This window comes from Apus apus, chromosome 2 (assembly GCF_020740795.1).
Source record: "Apus apus isolate bApuApu2 chromosome 2, bApuApu2.pri.cur, whole genome shotgun sequence".
Taxonomy (NCBI): Eukaryota; Metazoa; Chordata; class Aves; order Apodiformes; family Apodidae; genus Apus; species Apus apus.
The window spans coordinates 46,256,742-46,274,000 of record NC_067283.1 but is presented as its reverse complement, the minus strand read 5'-3'; the positions used below and the strand labels follow the sequence as shown (position 1 = coordinate 46,274,000).

Here is a 17,259-nt window from a genome sequence, read left to right as displayed (position 1 = left end):
TTATACATTTACTGTAATTTATGGGTGGAACTAGGGTCTAAATTCACTGAGAACAGAAATGATTGGAAATTATTAATTTACTTTTATTAAATAAGAGGGAGGACTAAAAAGTGCTATGTTCTGAGCCACTGACGTGATAATGACTTCTTCTGCAGAAGAGCATAATAGAAAGTTGTCTGAGTCACTCATTAACATCTACTACTGCCCTTTCTGTAAATTATAAGTCATTAAAGCCCAATGTAGCTACTCTGGAACTTAAATATTATTTTTTACCTTGCTAAAATGTTTCATTGGGATTTATTGCAGTAGTCTGAAACTCTTATTTTGAGGAGGTTAGGGAAAGTAATTGTGGTGTAAACCTGATCCAGAAGGCCAAAGCCTTATTTTATATTACTGTATTGAGGGATAAAGTTAAAGTATTTCATTGTCAATTCATTCCTTGTTTTCACTGTAAAGAGTGCCAATTTGGCTGGCAGTTCAGTGCTCTTAAAACATGTATCTTCTAAGAATAGAGTGAGAACATCACCTCATTTTGTATGGATCATCAGATGTTCACCAGTTGGGGGATCTTTGTCTTGGAATGAATTTAAATCAGCAGTTTAGATGTGAAAGACTCGATATCTCATTAACAATCCCTTGATCCACCCAGTTCCCCTGGGTGCTCTTTTAGAATGGAAATCCCAATCATTCTTCAAATCTTTATTAGCAATCAGTTTTAAGTGCAACTCTTAGAAGATAAGACTTTTCCTGCTAGTTAATTCTAAAAAAACAAAACCCCCAAAAAACCAAACCCAAAACCAACACAGGTGGGCTAGAGGCTTTGATCAGACACGTATTCTTTTTAAGTCAGATTTCGTAATTTTAGATTTTGTTTCTGCATGTCTGATGCTATGCTAGAAAGTAATCCAAATGCAGTATTTATAGATAGATAAGAGCTTCAAAATGAACCTCCTAGCCAATTTAGATTGGGTTGAGTGCTTGAAATAGTGCAATAAATCTCTTCTTTAATGTACAGAATTATTTTTAACCTGACATGAAGGTAACTTCCAGGTACCTTAACCTTACCAGAAAGGATCATAGATTTGGCTAAACTTCAAAACTCTTTTAAAATTCAAAAATCTTCTGACAAAGCACTGAGACTTTCTTTAAAAGTCTCAATGTCACTATCTAACATTAATCGTTTCCTTAATAGGGTGACACTCATTTTGCTTGTTCTCCCTGTTATGTGGTCAGGGCCTTTGTAGGTCTTTGCTGAAAGCTAGATTTGCTGGTGTAAATAGGAATTGAGTTTATTCCTTTTCCTGGAACAGTAATAAGATCATCACATTAGCTTTGTGTTGTGATGTGATTAAGTTTGCACTGTGACTCAGTTACCTTGTCCTGGAGGACAGAGTTGTAAGATTGACAGCCACAAGGGGTACAGGAGCAAAAGATTGTATCTTGTGGCAGACATCCAGATGCTCATTCTGCATCTGAAAACATTTAAGTCCTATGTTTTTTAAAACAACACAGTGTAGCAGTATACAATACTTCTTTTTCAAGAAGAATATGCCTGCTTTCATTTCTGTAACTGTGTTAATATTTAAATTATTGACCTAATCAGGTTAAGTGTATGGACTGCAACATCTAATTTTAAGGCGCACCTTGTTCATGGTAATTGTGCAATAGCAAATGCAAAACAATGATGTAATTCGCTACACATCAACAAAAATGTATGAGGAGTTTTAACTTGAAACCTCTTAGAGAAAACAAACTGCTTTATTTGGGACATGTGTGTGTTTGTTATGAATATTACCATTTGATCACAGTACTTCAGAATAGTGAAAAAGTAAATGAGAGGAAAAAAAAGCCAGTCAATATCCTGATTAGATCCCAGCTGAAAGCTGGGATGTTGGTAGCTGTTTTGTACACAGCTTGATGTAATTGTCTGCTCAACTGAAGCCAGGGCTGCAGAAGTGGCAGTGCTGTGAGCCAGGTCTGAGGTTCGGTGCCCCAACAGCGTGGGCGAAGTTTGTCAGAACCCTTTTGCCTTCATTAGCATTGGCTTTAGTCAGTGGTATCCATTTTGTGGATGTTAAACTCACCCACAAGAGAAAACCAAAAGGTGATGCATGTATAAAATAAGAAAATGTTTTTCTGATATTGAAATACAATATATTTTGAGGCAACACAAGCTACAAAGGATCATTTTCTCCCTGAAAGACTTAATCGTATAATTCAAGATTGAAGTTTAACTTGTCTCAGCAAGCATTTCATGGCCAAATAAACACTGCATCACAAAGCTGGTTAACATTCAGCCACAGTAGCTGGACTCATTTATGAAAATTTCCCTAGGACTTGCTCTGCACTTTTAGAGAAAAGTCACTTCCCTAATTTTTTCTCTGTAGACATTGACTTCTAGGTTGTTTGTTCAAGATAAGCATCAAAATGAGGATGCAAAGTTCAATCTCTGCTGTATTACAGAGTTACAAAGAGAAACAGTCAGTTTGTGTTCCAGAGAATTCTTCTACCCAAATTAAACTGTTTACTTCCTATAGGAAACAGGGTTTCATATTTGGGATTTCAGCAGCTTTTGTGTTTATGTCCTTAGCTAAAATTTGTTTACCTAGGCAATGGAGAAGATAAACTGTAGTATCTGTAGTACAATGCAAGACAACTTCTGTGTGGAAAATATTTTATCACTTCTACACTCATTTCTTGACGCTGTGATATATCGTGCCTTGCCTGGTCCCACTTTGGTTATCAAAACTAGACAGCTGCATCAGGACAAAATTGTCCTTCCCGTGCCCACCAGTTGCACAGACAGCTAGTCTCTTTCATGGCATCATAAAGTCATAGAATTCTCCTCACTCCATGTACCAGGAGGTGTTACTCAGGGTTGTCATGCGTTGCCCTTCTTTTTATACTCTCAGGGATACGTTACCAGCTACTTGAGTCTATCCTTAAATAAAATGAGCCTTGGTCTTCCCTGCCTTCTTATATTAACAGTAAAGCAGTACATTGCCATTCATGTCACTCGTTAGTGACACCATGTTGGACTTGCAGTCTTTGTATTTTTTTCTTTTACTGTTGATAGAAGACTGCCAGGTTGAAGAGCTTGATCCTTTTTGCTCCTGAGCATAATAAGAGCACTTCTTGCATATGTTGGAAATGGCAGTTGATAAGAAAAGATGAAGATGACTGTACAGCACTATATTGAGAGAAAAAGGTGATTTATCTTCTCTTTGCAAGTTTCTGCTGTAAATCATTTAACCTTGTCTTGGAGCCTTTTGTTTTTTCCATTTGCAATAAAAAACTCCGCAGTATTTATATTAATCTATATCTTCAAATACTATTGTAAAGAACAGTGAGATGGCATTATTTTGGGACCGCTGCAAGGGTTTTTCTTATACCCAGGCTGCCAGGAGCTGGAACTCAATGAATTGATAGAAGCATAGGAAAGCTACTTAGGAATCTGTTCCTGCCAGTCACTGATGAAACTGTGATAGTCAGACAAGTGCAGGTATATGCCAGTTGAGGTAGGGAGAGGAAAACTGATTTGAAATTGTCGAGTCACTGGTTTCTTGATGTCGCTAAATGTGCACAGCTCCTGAAGGGTGCAGCATGTGGAGTCCAACCAAAACTTAATAAAATGGCAAGTGTTGATGAAAAACCCAAGCATGAAGGTAGCTATGACTTGTGTGAGGTGCAGTGAGTGGGGATTAGCTATGAAGTAACTGAACACTTACTGGCAATTTGGCCTATTGAACCATTAATTCTACATCAAATCTTGTTCTGTTTATTTGGAACAAGTAGTCTATGTCAGAATGTATATGTGTGTCTGCATTAAGTGCAAATTTGGGTTGCCATTTTGGTTGATGGTTGTTTTCACGACTGACATTAGAATATTCAGTCAATCTGTAATGGCTGCTCTTTAATGACACTGATGGAGAGGAGATCAAATAGGGACCTTCCCTTAATTTGAGAGAGCAGCAAGAAATAAAAGTCTTTATTCCAGTGGCTAACATACTGTGAACCCATGTTCCTGGGGGATGTTTCCTCACCCCCTTGTTTGGAACATGTTGGCTTTCTGAGACCACACACACACAGTGATTAGTACTGTGCTGGTATTTGGGTACTGGGAGCCCAGTATGATTATGAAGAGATATAGGAAAACAATACTCCATGGTCAGCAATGAGAAATAACGCTCTTCTTCCACAGGGACAGATGTTTTGCTTCGGGTCATACAGTGAAACTGGCAGTTCTGAAATCTACAACCTGTTTCTTCAATTCAGAATTCAAAGCCAGTGTAATTCTTGGTGACTATCACTGCTGGTTTAGTTATGGAGTCCTAATTCATTGTTTCTGTGGGCACAAAAGGATTGCTGGACTCATTCAGTGTTTCAGTGCACTGTAATTTTACGTAGTGCAATACTGTTGAGATTGCCTCGCTGTGTCATCTGTTGGACTCATCACTATTACTTCCTTTTGACCTCCTCTGTAATTGCACACAGATGACTTAGTAGCTGCCATAAAAATACTTACATGCAACCAGATTCATTAAAATAAAAAAGTGAATAGACCAAAATTATTCTCTCCGGGGTCAGCAAGGTATCCGTTTGCTCTCTGCCAGGCAGTCAGAGCCATCTGTCACATGACAATAAGCAAGTATCAATTTCAGAAGTCCATTTGTTTTTATGACAGTTTTTACAATTTTATGGAAATTGAACCATTACATAAAGCATAATTTTCCTCAGAAATTGTTTTTTTATAGACTTATATCCCTGTTCAGTCATTTACATTCCTAGTTGCTTTTTACATAAAGCATAAATATAATGATGCTTTTCTCCACTAATAAAAAATAATCAGACCCATTTTTTTTGTCTTTTTTCAGTATATGAAAGACTGTCCATATTTGGTACTTAAGGAAAACCTCAAGGGTTTTATGTCCAAGTTTTATATGTCCATAGAAACCAAGTCTATAGGGACTACAAAGGTACTAATGTTTAATGCTTTAATATTTAGCTTATCATAGTTCATGATGAATTTCTAAAAAGATTTTGCTACTCTTTTGAATCTTTCAGTGTGTATTTTTCATAATCTGTGTAGTTCTTAATTTAACTCATCGTGTTCCTACTGTTCTTGGAATGGTAAATCTAAAACATTTAGTCAAATCATACAGACTTTGCATTGTTGGATTCTTGTATTCAAGTCCAGATTATAACTCATGTGAGCATGAGCTTTCCAGTTTTGTGTCATCCTCCATGAAAGTTGATCAATGCCATATGAAGTTCTGCTGGGGATTTTGCATGCTACATCAGACTTGAATTGTACCAGTGGATGTGTACAAGGACAACTTTGCCAGCATCTGTTCACATCACTCTGCCTTTTTCAAGGCATAGTACTTTTTAAATCTTTATGAGGAGCATTTTAAAGCAGGAGAAGGGACAATGTCAGGTTGGAGGTATTGTTTTGGAGGGAAGTCTGTTTGCTTTAAAACTCAAATTCTTCAATAAACTGCTCGACAGTTCCTAGGGGTTTGTCCTCATGTCCTGAGCATCACAGGCATGGCTGCTCTGGAAGGGGGGTTGGACTAGATGATCTTTCGAGATCCCTTCCAACCCCTAGGATTCTATGATTCTGTGATTCTATGTTTGTGTGCTTAGGTATAAAAGCATTTATGAAGTTGGTAATTGCTTGGTTGCTTTCACACTTCTTCTGTATCGTAATTGCCATTTAAAGGTCAGCACTTTCCAATACATTCTGGGTGTCACTGGTTTTCCTAATACTGAGATGATGAATTATCTGTAGTAATGATTCTTACCTGTAGAAGTGTATAAATATCTTAAGTTATTTGAATCATCATAGCATGAAATATGGCAGAGAAAGATCTAGGTTCAGCTGTACTAGATGAACATGAAAATCGCATGTATGTGAAAAGAAAAGGTAGCCATCTCTAAACCATGGAGGATGTCTCCAAAAGTTGGATATAACTCAAAAAAAAACCCTTTTGCAGTCAGACTATTGTGATTTTCCAGGGCAATATAAGGGATGGTAGATGAGGGAGTTTGGGGATCTTATGAATAAGTTTAATTATTAGGCTGTAAAAGATGGCAGCGCTGGAAAAAAAGAGTTATGGGAATCAGGGACTGGGAGCTACTTGTCAGAAGCTATTTTAAGAGGGAAGCTGATGAAGAGAAACTATGAAGGACATTTGAATATGAGAGATCCAGGGAAGTATGAACTTGAGGAGAAATCTGGATATACAAAGACCCTGTTGCATTGTTTTACAGTGTGTGTTCCTAACTGCTTTTAGGTTTGGGTTTTTTTTATTTCTGTAAGACAACCAGGAGCCTCTATAATAGATCCTAAAGGAACATAAACATAGGATCTGTGCCTAAATTGTCCTGTGAGGAGTAAGTCACATGAGACCACCAGGGTGAAGTGTACCTGGGAGGTAGTGGTCTCATTAGACCCAGCAAGGTGAGGACAGGCAGCTGGCATGGAGCTGGGAGATGAGGGCTCTGAGGGTCTTGTGAGGTTTGTCTAAGCTCAGTATGTGGCCCCCTTTGCTAAAGCTGATGTTTGAGGCCAGCTGGGGTCATTGTTTGGACAGAGTGAAACTAGGCTGAAGTAGTACCTCAGGGAGTTGTTGCCATGCAGATGACAGATGAACCTGTGTTTGTAGATGAGATCACCAGCAGCAACAGGGTGGCAAGTGTTTATTTTTAACGTCATATTGAAATTGGGCTGGCTTATGAGCATGCGTAACTTGTCAACACTACCCTGTGTGGAAGTCTCCTGTAGGACCTCTGAGATGGCTTTTGTCAGGCAGGACTGCAGTTTACTTTTGCTGATGAAGTTGTTGTGGACAGCTGGTTCTAATGGATGTGAAGAAGTTGCCCTATCTAGTTCTGTTGTGTCAAATATTTTAAACAGAGGGTAGAAACTGCAATAATGGATATTTTCTGGGTTATAAAGACATCTTGTTTTTCCTGAAAGCAAGCTGAGAACATTGCTAGCAATAAAAACCAAATTAAAAAATCAAACAAGACAGAGAGCAGTCTTCTGTTAAAAAATTCCCCCGTGGTTTTATGAGTCTTCTCTGATGCTTACACAATGCCCCTTAGAGTTGGTAATTTTACAGCTTTACAACAATCACAGAGCTTACCTTTGTGTGCGTTATGTATATGCTGAAGGGCAGGAATAGCCTCAAAGTGGAAGGTATCAAAAAATATCCCCAAACAATTAACCATTATATAGGATGTGGGAATCATTCCTTGTCTCTCTGTGAGTAGTCCTTGAGACAGTGTGGCTTTCAGGCTGCAGGAAAACTGGTACGTTTCCAAATTACTGGTGAAAATTACTTTGAACTTAGAATAAACCTGCACACAAATTAGAAGAAAACAAAACATGTTGAATGAAATCTTGGCCTTATCAAAGTAAAAAAGAGCTTGCTGGGGACTTCAGTGGAACAAGAATTTTATTCATAAAGAGGAAAAAAAAAAGATTTTTGAACTCTAAAATCAGAGTTAAGCTGTCTGATGTAGGGTGTTGGGGTTTTTTTGTCACAGCTGCTTGTTTTCACATGTATTTGCAGGATCTGAAGGCCATGAAGTCTTTGTAATTGTATGTCTGCAATCCCTGACTGCAATGTGATTGCCAAAGCACACCTGGAACACTCATGCTTTTGTAACTCTCATTTCTTGTTTTTATGGTCCAGCAACATTGCTTAGGCCTGTTCAAATGAGTTGGCAATTAGTAGCATAAATATAACTTGTCCGACTTGATTTGTTCTTCCCACACACATGTTCTGTGTATGTCTCTCTATGGCTGAACCATGCGTAGAGAGGAGCAAGGAAGCATGCTGTGTTGTGGGGGAATGCCAGGAAGGATTTTGCCCTTTTAGAATGAGCTCTCATGCATTATGGAGAGCAATGATAACTTGTGGCTATCCTAGTGCCTAGTGTCTCTGCAAGCACACTGTCCTCAGATGTTCCTCTGCTACACTTGTACAGCCTGGCAAGAGATGCTATTATTTTTCATTAAAAAACCTGTAAATTGGTTACATCTAAGTGCTTTGAAGGGTCCGGTCCCATGTGCAGGCCTAGAGCACATCTACCAAATGCCAGACTGAACACCTCACAGAAGAACACTGCAGATATCTGGGATTTGTTGTTGTTGTTGTTGCTTTTTTTAGTTGTTTTGGATGTATTGTTTTAAAAAATCCTGCCACAGATATTAAATTGCCCTCATATCTGGAGTGCTTCACTGGTAAATGGGAGCTCATGCTTAACTTCTCCAACCTGGAGAGCTGTGCTGCCTCTTGCCCTCCTGCCAAGTTCCCATGTTGTGGTATTATTCCTTCACTGCATGGGAACCATCCAAACCTTCCTGCCTCTCCCTGTCCAGTAAAAACTGTGTTGCAGCAACAAAAATGTGACCTTCACTTGCCTAGAAAAGGAGAGAGGTCTACAGGAGAGCACAGGAGCCCATAGCCTGGTGCGGAGACACTGAGAAAAGAGTTGGAGTTGTGGTCTCTGCTGTCTCAAGCATGAGTTTCCATTTGCTGTGTTAGCAGTCTGAGTGCCAAAGAGAGGGAATTCAGATAACTTTGTGCTCAACGTGCAGTTTTCCACACCCTTTGGCAGCTACATACTCTCCATGCACTCCCCAGGTATCTTGGTCTCTGCTCAGGATTCCTCTTTAGGAGCTGACATCTATAACGTAATCATTACAGTCTCTCCTTCATAGGCTTCAAATGTTTTATTTGGTCTGGCCATTCATGTTTATAATTATGAAGTCTGAACACAATCAATGGATTATTAGTTTTACTTCATAGATGCTCACCCCAAAGAATCCCTGTTTGCTGGATATTGTTTGTTAGTGTGTTCCTCCACTAGGAAGGAATGGCTGCATATTTCTGGCCATGTCGTCATGATTTCGAAAGACAAACCAAGTGACATATTTTATTTAGTTGTTGCAATGCTTGTGGATAGCTCAGTGCTGACAGGCTGGGAGGAAAAGTACCATTCAATGCCGTGGGAGAGGCATAGGATGGGCCACAACAGGGGAAAGTTTTCTCCTCCAGCCCAGGCACTGTGCCTCCTTTCTGAAGTTGCCATCTCATTGACTTATTTGCTGGGTTGTCACGTCAGCTATAGCAGTGTTTTTGACAGCACTATATTTTGTGACACTTGTTCCTTAAAAAATGGGAATAAGGTCACACTAAGTAGCTATGAGCAGCTATCAACTTTCAATCACCACCAGCCCAGATGACATTTGAAACAGCAGGTTTGGGTGCCTATTAAAAGGTTCTGTGTCCCACTGGCAGTGCCTTCAGCCAGTCGAAGGTGGAAGCAGGAAGGAGAAATCTGAAATGCACAGTTAAAATTGCAGAGGCAGCACTTCCTATGAAGACATTATTTGAAATAGTGTCTTGAGGGCAATAGGAGTGTGCTTAGTTCTTTTTTTTTTTTTAGTTGCAAAAACTTGATTTTTAAAATTTGTGTCCTACATAGGGTCCCGGTTAGTGCACTGTAAAAACGTCATTGGTGATTGGTTTTGCTGCAGTATTACCTGAAGACAAAATTCCCACTCACTGAAAAGCCTCCAGCTGGGGATAGGTGGTACTTTATTTACAGCATGTGTTGATATTCAAGTGATACCAGAATATCTGGTGGTTCTGATAAACCAGCCCACAGCAGTTCCTGTGTTACCTGTGGAGGTGCTCTCAGCTAGTGTTGGTAAAGTTGAGCCCGAACTGGAGCTACCTAATCCTGCAAAGGTAATTAACTTAAATGTATTAAATTTTCAGGAAAAAGTAAGGAAGAATCACTGGATGTGGTTAAAATAGTGAACGTGTTTGGGAAAGAGAAAAAGCCAGTCTGTGGAAAAGAGCATTTATGGAATGCCTTGCTTGTGTCTGTGTATGCAGGTGATGGCTTGTAGAAACTCATCTACTGAGCATGGAAATGGTAAACATCCTCAGCAGTGGTTTATCTGAGAAGGTAACACTTAACAGTGCAGCTAAACATGCTCCTAAGGCCTTTCTTCAGCCAACAACAGGTTCAAATAAAATGCTTCTTATTTTTAGCCAATAAATATTTTGCATTATTTCTCAGTTTATGTCATAGACATGAAGTTTATGGTTTTCTTGAAACCTCAACAAAGCAGGAGAATTTCTTTGTCTTCAAAATGGTGAGAAAGTAGTTTACTGCTTGGGCCATTGAACTCAGTTCTATATTACAAAATGTGAATTATGACTAATCAGAGAAAACAATTCAGTAGTATGAAGCCAGCCTTAGGAAAAGTAATTGCCCCTTAGGTTTCCATGCTTTCTTGAAACTTGAATTGCAGGAATATTTTTTACTCAGACCAAGAGTCCAAGACTCCTCAATTTATTAGTGAAGATGATCTCCTAGTGAATGTTTTATATTTTTTCCTGCACTCACCTTTAGCAGCAGCATAATACTTGAACAACTCTCCTAAATTTTAGGAAATACTGATTAAGATATTCCTTATGTCTCATCCTGGTTTAATAGACCTGAAGAGAGGAAAGCTGCTGAATGGCTATTAGCTTAATAAAGAAAAATAATTTTGAATTTCTTGTTATTGTGGTGAGTGTAGAACTAAACTGAGATTTAATTGCATTTTTAATTAAAATAATAACTATTGATTATGTCATTGGATGTCTTGTAGCCAGCCCTAACAAATAGCAAAATTACAGGAGATAATTAAACTAGTTGTTAAAATTTAAAGTGAACTAGAACCGGTGTGGATAGAAGATACAGCAATGCTGGGCAGAAGAAAAAGATAACGGAATGAGTGAAAAATACATTAATTTCTAGAAGTTTGTTTACTGGCAATTTTATGTGCTGCCATAATTTGTTTTTATCTATGAAACAAAATGAAGATAAAGCTGGAATAATGTTTAAATAAGAAACGTGGGTAAAGTTTTATCTTGGGTCTTGGAAGAGAACAGACAATATTTCTCAGAAGCTTTATGTGAAGCAGGATCTAATCTGCCGTATGTGAGAGGCCTTCTGATCACTCAGGGAAAAATCAGATCTACTACACAGCCTGGTATCAAGGGCAAATAAATGCTGCCAGGTCAGAGCAGTAGCAGCATGGGAGTACTGACAAAAAAAAAACATAAGCAGCTGTGGCCCAGCCAGTTATGGGGCACTGGCAGCTCACCCTGTGGTCAGTCTGCAGCTTTCCTGCTACTGCAGCCTTGATCCTCTGCCAGGCCCTAGGTGTGGTTGTCCCGGTGGTAGATAGAAGGCAGTTTTATGGACACTAGTGATCGAGAGCAGGTGTGGAAACCCAGCTGACTGCAGAAATCTGTACAGCCACGTTCTGTCTGTGCAGGTTTCCTGTTTGTATGTGCGGGTGGCGTAGCTGGCTGGACAGGTCTGTTCTTCACCAGCACTGCTTGGCTTCTGGGAAGCTGTTGATGATCTTGAGAAAATATGTCCTTTTTTTTTTTTTTTTTTTTTTTTTTAAACCTACTTTGAAACGTGTTCAGGCTGATCATGTTGTTAAAGGTCTGATCCTTCCTCTCCTTGTGGTTCCACCTTTACTGTTGAAAGGATCTTATTGAAACATTTTATTAGAGAGGGGAGGAACCCCTATGGATGGGTATCACAGCAGCCCACTGCATGTGGCTGAAAGCTGCTCTCAACAGTGAAGTGTACGAGGGTTATGAGGCAGATTATTTTGTGGGTCTTTCTGTTCTGTCCGTTGCGATTTCTGTGTATATAAAGCCTATTTAATCCTTTCCATTCAAATGCATTGTATCCACAGAAATGTATTCTGTGAAAGTTCATGTCTATTCATGACACAAAGCATGCTGCAACATGGGCAAGCTTACAGTCAGACCCCATGACTCAGGTGGACTAAGTTACTGTTTGAAATACAGCATTTTAGAATTAAAAACTTTTTTTTTTTTTTTTTTTTTGGTACCAGATTTTATCCTTGCATGTATTTTGAATGTTCTGTCTGTGTGCCATGCACAAGGATTTATTTGTTAAAAGACAGTGAGGGTTGTACAGATGTCAGCAGTCAACTGTTAGGATGCATTAGAAGTAGAAATATCTGTAAACTTTAATTGACCTCATAGTTTTACAGAGCATGATCCAGTCTGCAGTGACCTTCCACCCTCCGCGATCTCTTTTTCTTTCAAGTGGGCTAGATAAACAAGGGGCATAAATTTGGCAAGTGCAAAGAATGTGGCAGCAGCTGATGAGCTGCAAAACTCAGGGGAAGCATTTGGTAGAGGCCTGAGCACTCTTTAGGAATGGAAAGCAACGTCTTGTGGTGAAAGCATTTTTCTCACTGTATTGCTACTACTATGTGTTCTCACAATCAGAACCTGGATTGCAAAACATGTTCTGTGTCTAGTGAGTGAGGAATAAACAAGAATGGATTACTGAACTATAAACTGAAAGGGTCAGATATAAACCTCAAGAGAGTACAAAGGCTTAATGACCTGTAATTAGGATTTACCAATGATTTGTACTTAGGTAACGGCATCACTGTTTTTTCCCAACACACAGGATACATTTTAGTTTACTTCAGACAGATCCCTGTTCCCTGTTCTGCTTAACTACAGGGTGTTATGATTATAAATGTAGTGACAGTGTTGTTGCAGAATTGCTGCTGCTAAATTATGGTGGGATGGCAGCTATAAATACAGCTTCTCTTGTGATTTAAGAGGGAGATGTGAAGGCATATCACTCAGATGCTTGGTCAATGGTAAGTAGGGCCAGTCACAGCATGCTAAACCTTAAAAGTCCTTGCCAGATTTTGGGATTAGAAGTCATCCTTTCAAGCATTAACTCCTCCAGTATTGAAATAATCAGTTGCTCTCGTCCTTCCCCTTTTCCTTTCTCTTCAGCCAAGATTTATGTACCTTTGCAATCAGGAACAGACATACAAACCCTTTTTTTTCAGTAATTTTTTGAGGTAAGAGAGCTTCTTCAGCAAGCTGCCAAATGTTTGTCTGTGCCACGGTGCTGTGCAACTTCATGTCATTTCCCTCATGACCTTCCCATTCACCTGCTTAGCTGGTCAGGGATTGTGTGACCGCTGGGAGCTTTGTGGTTGTACTACTCGAGGCAGGAGAAACAATAAACCAGTCATTACAGATTAGTGTGATAAAACACACCAGCAGAAAAATCAACTATAATCAGGATTCACTTGACACAAAAGGGCACAAAGCTTTGGTCACTCAGTTCCCTGCTCTGTAGGTGACAGTCCTGTGCAGGAAATATTCCTAATGACTGAAGAATAGCAGGAAAAATGTCAATATGCAACTGCTAACATTGCAGTGATTTTAACCTGGCTTCTCTCAGAGAAACCCCACGTGTCCTGATCTGAAGGCTGATACAAGCCTGGTTATTTTTTCCCTGAAGTGAGAAATGAAAATTACTGCCTCCCCAAGATCTCCCTGGAATTCAGACTAAATGGGGCTTGTATTTGCATTGGTACTATGGATAAAATCAGGATTGGCAGACTGTGATTTGTGAATTTGCACACATACAGGGACTTAGAACAAGAGTGAATCTCATTAATTAAGCCAAGGCATTTTAGATGGTCTGTGCCTAAAATTCAGTCCTGTTCAGTAAGAAGGACTTTCTCTTGGGTCTCTTTAATGTCACATTCCATTTACAATTGTAATAAATGCTATAACTTGTTTCCGTCTCCCCTATCCCACACAAAACGACAGAGGAATTTCTTGCTAAGCCTTTGATAACGACTCTTTCTTTTTGTTCCAGATAACTTCAAACGAGAAGCGCTCAGGGAGCCTGAAGAATGGTGGCGATGCTCTTATCCAGACTCTGGAGAACCTGGCCCAAACTGCCAGGTGAGTTCCCTCAGGCTTCCAGGAATTTCCAGGGCTGAGAGCGCTCGCCTCCTCTTTTGTCTGGGATGGTCTTCTCCTGTAATAGCTTTCCGTGCAGTTCAAGCTTCTCAGGTTTCTCTTCCTGGCCCCCCTCCCTACACTGCTTTCCTCCAACCTCCTCTCATTCAGAGCTTGCCGGCGTTTTTCCCGCTGCGGCAGGGAGCTTTGATCCACAGCTGCAGCGAAGCACAGCCCTGCTCGATGCCTGTGCACATGTGGAAATGTCTTCTTTTATTCTGAACACTTGGTCTCTGTAGTGGTATATTGGTCAGTGGTTCTTGGCGGAGTGGGCTTAGTGTGATGTTTGTGCCCTGTTTTAAAGTAGTTGTGTTTGGTGTGCTTTCAAGCTGATTACTTTCAAATGTACAGCTGAAGAACAGAACTGCTTTTGTTTAAGAATACCTGTGGCTTCTCCAGGAAGGCACAAGACTTTGAGGAATGCCGTGGCCTCTGCAAGAACGGAGGTGCTAGTCCCAACAAGTTGCCAAACCTCAGCTCATCTCCCGTAGGATTTCCCTCATCTAGTCCCCCTTGGACATATGAATGAATTACTGTTCTCTACCCCTTAAAACAAATTTTACACTTCTGCCATGGGCTGTTAGGCTGCATTTTACTCCTGGCTGAAATAAAATCCACAGAGAAATTGTTGTTTATAGATCAGTTTTTGAAACACTAAGATAATATTTTCAGTGGTATTTGTGGTCCCTGTTGCAGGCTTTATGTGGGTCAGTTGTTTGGGAAAATTGACTCCTAAATATTATGGCAGGGTGTAGCCTGTATTGGAAAAAAGGAGGGATGTGGGCAGATGTGGAGAGGAAATGTCAGGGCCTGGTGAGGGAAAGGAGATGCACACTAAGGACTCGCCGAACCTGTTGAGAACAGTCTGCAACTCTCTTGCACACTCAGCTGCTGACTCACCGGTTTTCATGTGACACATAAAATTATCTAAAATAAAATGTCAGCTCTTCCCCAAGGGAGACACTGGCACCATCACTGACAATGACAGTGGGGAAAGATGGGGATTTCTTCTTTTAGAACTAGGTTTTCACTCTGTCTTGTAGCATTTCAGACTAAGATGCGCTAGACAGCCCAGTCACTGTCTTTGAGTCTGCTTTTCTGGCTTCCTTTAATTGTCTGTTATCTGTATGTTGCTGTACACAGAAAACCACATACCACAGAGCCCAAAATAAACAGCACCCTCTCTTGTTTTACACAAGATGCTCAGTAGACCAAATTCTAGCTGATGCCAATGACAAGTGTTTTGATACATTGGGGAAAGACAAGTTCCTTTGCTGTGCTGAGCCCGAGCACTGCAGCAGCAACAGAGGAGCTCCCAGAGCTCACAAGTTTCATTTCCCTCCTCCCCTTCTTTGGGGAACACATGTCCCTGTTCATTTGCCTTCAGAGGAAACTAGGAGGGATTCAGCCTGGATCTTGGGGCTGTAATGGACTAAGACATGGATAAATTGGCAATAGGCAGACAGGAGAAGCCTGAGGTTAGGAAGCTTTATCAGCTTTAGTTGAATGGCCTTTTTGTTTACAAGGTTATGGATCTTCTGCTGTCTCCCCAGGTTCCCTTATTTGGCCTAAATCCCAGAATATTCCTTGTGACCTAATGAACTTGGTTTCCTCACCTGTGCTTTGAACCCTGTTAAGAATCCTCTCTGTGTCTCATGCAGAATTGGAAACATTTTAGAGAAGGCTACAAGTGAGATCTTGGATCTAAGCCATCCTCTGAGTAGTCTAAACTCCCAGGCCCTTCCACCCACATATCATCACTGGGTTGCAGTGATTGAGGACTGTTTTTGCTTTACTCATTTTTTTGCAGACAGGTTTCTAATCTTCGCTCTGCCTATGCCATGGAAGAGGGATACCAGCCACTCAATGCTCTCCTGCTGCTGTGTAGCAGCCGTGGATTGCCAAACTCCTTCTCTGCCCTACATCCTCAGCTAGTCAGCACAGGCAGGCTCAAGAGTGACATGTAACCAACCCATTCTGCTGAGTAGCTATGTGAAATCAAACCTACACTTCAAAATGTGGTATCGTAGCCACTTATTTCTCAGCGAAGAGAGTTGCCAAGATTAATTTGTTTCAGATAACTAAATTTTCTGGTTTAGACTGCTGCTCATTAAGACATTGGCTTACACAGTGGGGAGTGATCATTTGGATTTCCTGACTAGTTCTGTGTTCCCCAAAACATGGAGTGTCGCAGTGTATTTGTCATTAGCAGCAACTGAGAAAGTTGCAGATTGATCTACCAGCATCCTTTGTAAACTAAAGATGAGGGATGGTAAGTGTTTAAAAAAAATCTGACTTGTTTCTTTGGATCATCACTAATGCATTAGAGCCTTTGTTCCCATGCTAGAAAAAAACTTGTTTCCAAAAGGAAAAAACAGGCAAAGTACATATAATAAAAAAATCATACTAGTTAAGCAAAGGGGGAAGATCCCACCATGCAGCCTCAAACCTGCGGAGCTGTGTGTGGTGGGGCAGTGGGTCCTCCTTGTAGGAGGTGGGCAACACTGTGAGTGGAACTGCCTCCCTGTGTGGAGCTGTGTTGCATTAAGAGGAAACACATTTTTCTGCCAAGCTGGAGGTGTCTGTGTGCAGATTCTTGGGGGGGCATGATAAAATGTATATTCTCTCTTTACAGAGGAGATTGAGTGAGGTAGCAGTTACTGTGAATTTGAGCTGAAATTCATTTTTACACAAGATTTCCCACACTAGTTGCATGTTGCTGCTTAACGGGAAAGCAGGGCTTACAGTGCAGTTAATGTCTATTAAGAATTTTCCAGCATAGATGAAGACAAATATGGGCTTTGAACAAAAAGTTTTCTCCTGAGAATGTCTAATAGGTGTTACTGTTTTTAATTCCTAGCTCTCATACTGGTGTTACCATTGCTTCCTTGGCATTCGAAATTCTGAGAACAGTGGGACATGAAAAGATCAAGCTCACCAAGTGAATTGTTTTCAACCGGCCTACCAAACATGCGCAAGTATATGCTGCTCAGCACCTCTTTTCTGCAGGAGCATCTGCAAACAAGCAGAGCAAACATATCTAATGTAGCAAGCTGAGCTGTGTATGAACATAATGTGACTTTGGGAGGCTTCAGGAAGGGATGGGAAATGGTGTTTGGGGGCGGGGGGAAGAGTTGGCTGGTTGGTTGCTTTTTAAACCCCTGTAAGGATTAATTCTTGGTTACTATTTTACTTTGCGAGCATTACACAATGTAGCTTAAGTATTTTAACAACCAGAGTTTCAAGTCTAAATTAAATAAATAGTATCGTTATTTCAAATTATAGACTTAAAGCGGTTCACTATCTTAAGCTGCTGTTAGACATGTTCATGTATTTTTTCTTGCCCAAGTAA

The 17,259-nt window shown here is 40.2% G+C and overlaps 1 protein-coding gene across 2 annotated transcripts in view; it reads left to right on the top strand.

Moving 5' to 3' along the window:
* The window catches only part of ULK4 (unc-51 like kinase 4), a 227,382-nt gene extending 210,481 nt beyond the window's left edge, over positions 1-16,901 (top strand). The window contains exons 35-37 of one of the 2 annotated variants that reach the window (XM_051612808.1): positions 13,762-13,850; positions 15,107-15,172; positions 16,768-16,901. In XM_051612808.1, the coding sequence (XP_051468768.1) occupies positions 13,762-13,850; positions 15,107-15,172; positions 16,768-16,852 (240 nt within the window). In that variant the 3' untranslated portion in view covers positions 16,853-16,901. The remainder of the gene's footprint in view (positions 1-13,761; positions 13,851-15,106; positions 15,173-16,767) is intronic. The other variant, XM_051612810.1, reaches the window with a different exon arrangement.
* The last annotated feature ends 358 nt before the right edge of the window (positions 16,902-17,259 follow it).